This window comes from Ornithodoros turicata, unplaced genomic scaffold (genome assembly GCF_037126465.1).
Source record: "Ornithodoros turicata isolate Travis unplaced genomic scaffold, ASM3712646v1 ctg00000746.1, whole genome shotgun sequence".
NCBI classification, from domain to species: domain Eukaryota; kingdom Metazoa; phylum Arthropoda; class Arachnida; order Ixodida; family Argasidae; genus Ornithodoros; species Ornithodoros turicata.
Genome location: NW_026999400.1, coordinates 1,767,623 through 1,774,544, shown reverse-complemented (window position 1 = coordinate 1,774,544; position 6,922 = coordinate 1,767,623). Strand labels below are relative to the sequence as shown.

Sequence of the window (6,922 nt, the reverse complement as noted above, 5' to 3'; positions counted from 1 at the left end):
ATGACATGGGGTGATTCACCGCTGGAAAGCGAAACTTGTTCATGCTGTGCACACTAGGAATTTCGTAGTTTACGAAGAGCATCGCACTGCTAACTGTGGATCTTGAGATGAATTTTGCTTGACATTTGAATAACGACAAGTGATTATGGGAAGCTTAATTGCTCAAGCAACAACAACAAATATGATGATGAATGGGAAAATTCGCCACGTGAGTTGTGGCCCACTACCCCAATACCGACGGGACTGTATGAAACATAACATGACAATCAGGTGACGATGGAAGAAAGATCGTAGTAAAGCTGCATCAGTATATCCGTAAAGACCCCGTAAATGAAGGAAGACACGAGAGGCACAGAATTTGGAGGGGCGCACTAAAGGATATAAAGGAGACCTGTGTCTTGCAGGAAATCCAGGATAATCTGCAGAGCGCTGCGATGTTGTAGGATGTTGGTCCAGGGTCCGAGGACTTGCCAGTGTGAACGGAGCGGCAGTGATGTGCTTCATGTCACTACGTTCGTGCCGTTAGCGTTTTGGTTCCTGAACAGGACACAGTCCGAGGTCACGTGCTTGATACCTGCCAGCACGGCACACACCGGGCATAGCATGATGTCGGAGCGACCAAGCCTGTGTTTAAAATGTGGGGTGAAGGCCACACCGAGACGAACCCTGTGTATAACCGACGAAAAGTTGCAAGGCAGCCGATTGGGTTGAAAAACGAACCGGGATCCACTTCTCTCATTAGGGTACTTGATGGGACATCTTGACACCATTGTAGATGGGTACCGTCAAGGTACGTTCTTCTATCTCTTTTGGAGAGGATAATATTGATATTGTCGACCGGGACCCATTCGTGACTACACCGCAGGCCTGTCCGCTTCTTCATTCCCGTGGATGCAACAGTCCAGGAACCCACTGTAAGAATACTTCGTGAACCCCATATGTCCGTAGACGGCTCATTGCCTGGAGGATTTCTGTAACCACCGGGGCCAGTGATACACGAAGACCCATATGTTCATTACATTGCAGGACATCTTTAGAATCGCAGTATACCACTCAGCTACGGCGATGAGTGGATGGGGTTGATTTTGATTTTGATTTTAAGCAGGGAAGGGTAACGGTAATGGTAACGGAAACAGAAAGGGTATATTACCGAAATTGGAGTTGGCAACGATACGGCAACGCATGCCACGGTCCTCCATTACCGAAAACAGAAATGGAAACGAAAATTATCGTCCGGTATTGGAGTGGAGTGGCGTAGAGAGAAAAGAGAAAACGGGGAGGGTCTGCCTGTCAATACCGACGGCAAGTTTCACCCGCTGGGAAAGGGGTGGGAGAGGAGGGAGCGAAAGAGAGAGAAGAGAAGGAATCAGTCAGGGGTGGTCGGGGTGGCAAGGGTGCTGGGGTGGTTTTGGAGGTCTGGGTGAGTCAGGGAGGCTCTCGGGGTCCTTGCTCTCGCGGTCCGGGCAGGTCCTAAGGGGTCCTACGCTGCCGTGGGTGACATCAGGCAGTGGAGGGTGGCGACGGCAGCTCGAGAAGTGGTCCTAGGGGTCTGGGTGGGTCAGGGGTGGCTCTTGGTGTCCAGGCAGGTCCTGGGGTCCTACGCTGCCCTAGGCAGCGTCAGGCTGTGGAAGTCCGGAGGGTGGCAGCTACAGGTGGGTGTCCAGGCCGGTAGAACTCAGGAACTGCAGCAGCTCCCTCTGGATACGTCGGCGGTGGTGTCGTGGGCCCATGGGGTAGATCAGGTTAAACAGGCTGTGGCTTAGGTGAGCAACACTCTCCTGGACACCGCAGGTTCCGCAGCGTGGGTCGTCGACCTGGCCGATCGTGAAGCCGTACGCCCGGGTGAAGGCACACGACGTTCGGAGCCTCAGCAGCAGCGATGCCTCGTCCCTGGTTAAGCCGGCTGTGATGCAGGGTGGGGGTGCTGTCCCTTCCGCCGTGGGCTTGTCCGGGAGGAAGTTGCGCACGTGGAGGGCGATGCTCTTCTTAGCTTGGCTGGTGGTGGATGGAGTCTGGTGAACCAGGGCCTTGGTGGTTTCCTGCTTGCTCAGGGAGTCTGTCATCTCGTTGCCGGGGATGCCTTTGTGGGATGGTATCCACTGTAGTGCGATGCGGTGGCCGGACGTCAGGGGGTGTTGCAGCTTTTGGTGTGCACTGAAAGAGAGAGGGCAGTGTTCATAACTGTTCATGAGCCTCGACAGAGCCCCGCGGGTGTCCGTGAGGATAACCGCTTTGGTGGCGCTCGTCTTGGCGATGATGTCCAGGGCTTCCGTGATCGCCAGGAGTTCTGCTTCCGTGGAGGAGAGGGATCCGAACAATCCTTCGGCCCAGGAGAACTGTGTTGCTGGGATCTGGCAGGCCAGGGCGCAGGCGCGTCGTCCAGGGTCGACTGCGGCGTCCGTGTACACTTGCAGGTAGTCCTGGTAGCTCTCATGAAGGCGCTCGGCGGCCAGGAACTGTGCTACCGCATCCGGTATGTCCTTTTTCCATGGCAGGCCTGGCAGTGTTGTGTGGATGGCGGTCCCGAGGCGCCTCCATGGAGCATCTGGGCTGGGGACTGGTGGGATGGGCTGGTACAGCTGGTCCTGCGTGAAAAGTGTAAATGAAAAACAGCTCCGTTGTCGGTCCCTTAGACGCTGCAGTAGCGCCCTTCCGGTTGTTGTCCTGTTCAGTCTGGTGAGCTGGTTCAGCAGGTGTTGGGTGGCTCGAAGTTGGAGAGGGAGAGCGGCAGCCTCGGCGTACACGGCGACGTTCCGCGCTCCAGGTGGGAGTCTGAGAGCCAGCTTCAATCCGCGACAGTGGAGCAGTTCCAGGGATTCCAGCGCTGTTCTGCTGGGCGTGGCGTAGGGGATTTCAAACAGCATCCGAGCGGCTGTGGTGGCGTTGTGGATGGTCAGGAGGGTCCTCTGGGGGCAGCCGGAGTGCCGTCAGCTGAGTCGCTTGGTCACGTTCAGGGTTGTCTTGCATCTGGTCTGGAGGTCCTTGCGAGTGCCACCCAGGAAGACCTGTAATCCAAGGTTACTGTGAGAAAACGGTGGACACGTACCTGTCCCAGTGGTGTATTTTCCATCAGGATCGGCTCAGGCAGGGTACACCAGTTTGCCGCGGAACCAAGCAGCATGACCCTGGTCTTTTCGGCTGACGGGGTGAGTCGGAGGCCACGGATGTAGTCGCTCGTAGCATCCACGCCCTTTTGGATGGTGTCCCTCACTTTCCAGGGGTCCTTGCCGTTGGTCCACAGGCAGATGTCGTCCGCGTAGATGGAGAGTTGTAGTTGGAGTTGAGGTGTTGTTGCTGGTAGGGCCTTGGGCAGTCTTGGGTAAGTTACTTCTAAAAAGTAACTGAGTTACAGTTACAGTTTATCTACCAAAAATTGTAACTAAGTTACAGTTATAGTTACTTTCTTGGTCGAGTAACTAGTTACAGTTACTGAGAGAAAGTAACTTAGTTACATTACAGTTACTTTTTATAAAAATGACCATGAGAGGGTGATACAACTGTTAAAAACATACAATTATTTATATTTACTGAAGTGCAATAAAAGTTGTCTTGCACTTAACCAGAAGCAGTATAAGTTAATACGTGGTTATCCCAGACGGAAAAATACGACATGTGCATGCGACCTGGCGCATCGCTGTGAAAAAGAAGAGCACGGTGACACGCACGCGTTTCTTAGCGTGTAGAGAGAGAGAGACATACACTAGAACAAGGAACACGCCTCAAGATGCTTTTTCGGGTTTGAAGTTGACGTCCTGTTTGCCGAGTACGTCTTATTCCATAGCTTGCACTTTATTATTCTCGTCCTTCCGTGATAAAAACTCGAAGGTTGCTTCATAGAGCGGCCACGGAACCTTACGGTAGCAGCAACCGCAGCAGGATTAGCCATTGCACTCGTCGGAGCACAAGTGAGCTGACCGGGAAGTTTCTATTTGTACATAATCATTCCCTTGTCCATAACCACAGAAGGCATACTAGGGCAGTGACACTATTACTCATATATGACTCACTCCGACCGTTGAGGGTCACTAACTTCAACTAATTTCTGTTCGCAAAGCTGGAATTCCCTGCTTGGTCAAGATCCCAAGGCAGGGGGGCACATACCGATTACCGAGAAAAGGAAGGAAGACACTGTTAGGGGGAAGTAGGGGAAGGTAGAGTAAAGAAATAAAAAGGAACGACATTTATTCGAGTAACTAGTTACATTTTGCAGTTACTTTCACATAAATAGTAACTAGTTACAGTTAAAAGCTACTTCTCTGGAAATGTAACTAGTTACTGTAACTAGTTACCCCAAAAAGTAACTAGTTACAGTTACAAGTTAAAAGTAACTTAATTACTACCCAAGACTGGCCTTGGGGACTCCAGCCATGACGAGGTTGAAGAGCAGGGGGCTCAGGATACTGCCTTGAGGTAGACCGAGGTTCTGGGGGACGTGGGGAGCTCAGCGTCGATCCCAGTCGGACCGTGAAAGAACGGTCGGAAAGCAAAGCGTGAATGAAGACAGCTGCCTTGCCTCCGATTCCAGGGTCGACGAGGGAGTCCATGACGGTGTTGATGGGGACGCTGTCAAAGGCGGCCTTGATGTCGAAGAACACCGCTGCCGTTCAGCACTTGCGTTGGACGGCGTCGTCCACGTCCGAGACCAGGTCCAGCACAGAGTCCTGGCAGCAAAGGTTGCGTCGAAAACCTGTCATACAGGGGGCAAAAAAGGACTTGGAATCAAGTAGCCATGTAATGCGGCGGTGTAGCAACCGCTCTGTCAACTTAGCCAAACATGATGTGAGCGATATCGGCCGATAGGAGCTCAGTTCGCCAGGGGCCTTCCCTTGCTTCAATATCGGCACGATAACGCTCTCTCTCCAGGATGGTGGTGGCGTGCCCTGGTCCCAGTACTGGTTGATGGCATCCAGGAGCCGTGAGGTTGTCTTGTCAGGTAGGTTCCGCAGGCACTCGTAGGTGAGTCCGTCCATCCCAGGGGCTGACTTGGCCTTCAGGTGGTCCAAGGCGAAGCGCTGTTCTCCGGCCGTAAAGGGGTTGTCCAGGTCCGTGGGGGATGCTGGAGGCGCCGCCGTGGAAGGGACGTCCCTCCCCGCGCCGAATAGGTCGGCGAAGTCCTCAGCCTGCTCCTCCAGGGAGACTCCTTTGGCTAGAGCCATGGAGCTGAAGGGGTTCGCCTTCCTCCCCCCCCCCCCCCAGGGCGTTGATGACAGACCAGAGTTTCCGGGCCGATGTGCCGCTGGTCAGGGAGGCTGAGAACTGCTTCCATTGGGAGCGCTGCAGTGTGACCGCATATCTGCGCAGGGCGGCGGAAACTCCTCGGTATGCCGTCAGACGCCTGGGGGAGTGGTTCCGAAGCAGTGACCTCTGTGCGCGGCGCCTCGTAGCACACAGACGGAAGTACTTCAGGTCAGGTTTCCGGCCGGTTGCTGCGCTGTCCCGGACTTGGTTGCGGCAGCCAGGGCTGTCCTGGTGTGTTCGCAGATGTCCTGGGAGGCTGGAGTTCCGCCCAGGCAGGCTCGGAAGGAGCCCCACACGACGATGGTGGTGCGGCGCTTCGGGGCCCGGTGCTTCTGGTCAGGGTCACGTCGATCGGGAAGTGGTCGCCGCCCCAGCTGTCCATTCCGACTTCCCAGTGTGCAGGAACGTCCGGGGTGTGCAGGGTGACGTCGATAGCACTGGATACTAGTGGCCTGTAAAAGGCTATCTCACCTGTGTTTGCGACGAGCAGACTGCAATCCTCCTGGGACTGCACTAGGCGTAGGCCACGGCGGTCAGCGTCGCAGGAACCCCAGAGCGGATGGTGCGCGTTGAGGTCTCCACAGAGAAGCAGAGGGTCTGGCAGGGAGGATTGCACTTGTTGCAGGAAATCGTCAGGTATCTGGTCCACCGTAACCGCTGAGCTGGCACGGAAGTAAACAGAGGCGACAGTGAGTTCGTCCTTTCCAAAAATTACCTTTGCAGCTGTAACTTCGGCCACGGCTGACGACAGCTGGTCTGCGGGAAGTTGAGTTTAGGCCAGGTGCCTTGCGACGAAGACTACTGTGCGCCGTGACTGAAGTGTGGTATGCTGGGAGAGGTGTACACGAAGAAGCCTGGTAGCCCCATTGTGTCGGGGATGTTGCATTCCTGGAGGCAGATGACGCTGTAGCAGGTCTTGGTGAGGCGTTGGTTGAGCTCGGCCAGCCTGGGTCGCAGTTCAGCGCAATTCCATTGCAGGACGCGAGAGAAGGCGGGTGCGGTGGGTTGTTGGCTTCGGTGGGGCTTAGTGTCCACAACTGAAAGTAGAAAGCAGACTGGCAACCATTGGTTCCATTACCTTGAAGGCCTGGACTTCTGGGATGTTGCTGGCAGCTAGGATCGCAGCCAGCATGGCACGGAAGGCTGCGATGAGCAGGGGGACCAACATCATCACCAGCTGGGTACCCTGAGGAGGTGCAGGGGCCGGCTTGGCAGCAGCTTCCTGGGCAACAGGCTTGGGAGGGGCCGGCGTCGTCCGAGGGGCTCTGTCGGCGGCGGCCTGCGGCTGTCTCTGGGTCGGGGCGGGGTCCCTGGGCAGATCCCAAACACTGGGGGTAGCATTAGTGTATATAATAATATAACCCTTACCTGGGGCCGCTTTGACTGTAGCAGGCTTCTTGGCAGGGGCCGCTGGCTTCGGCAGTTCTGGGAAGGCCTGGGCGCTGCGGACGGGTGCTGGGCGCGTTGGTCTGACGACGGCGGGGTTGATGAGGCCACTCCGGGATGGACGAGCCTCGCAGGCGTCGGTGTTCACAACTGCGATGGCGGCCTTCATCTTGGGGCATCCTCCGAAGCTGGCTTTGTGTGGGCCGCTCCAGTTGGCGCACCAGATCTCCTTCCGCGTCGTGCAGCCTTTGAAGGCGTGGTTCCCGGCACAGGCACGGCAGCCCTCCGACCGACGGCA

General features: G+C 55.6%; 1 protein-coding gene across 1 annotated transcript; it reads right to left on the bottom strand.

Moving 5' to 3' along the window:
- Window positions 1-4,411, bottom strand: LOC135374819 (uncharacterized). Its single transcript, XM_064607747.1, has 2 exons — window positions 4,341-4,411; window positions 1-3,330 (listed from the first exon to the last, which is right to left on the bottom strand). The coding sequence occupies exon 2, from the start codon at window positions 2,862-2,864 to the stop codon at window positions 1,647-1,649; it is 1,218 nt and encodes a 405-aa protein (XP_064463817.1). The 5' UTR covers window positions 2,865-3,330; window positions 4,341-4,411; the 3' UTR covers window positions 1-1,646.
- Between the last annotated feature and the right edge of the window lie 2,511 nt (window positions 4,412-6,922).

Bases quoted from the DNA above. Each gene is read 5' to 3' on its own strand.
- LOC135374819 (XM_064607747.1), bottom strand. From the start codon at position 2,864: ATGCTGTTTGAAATCCCCTACGCCACGCCCAGCAGAACAGCGCTGGAA.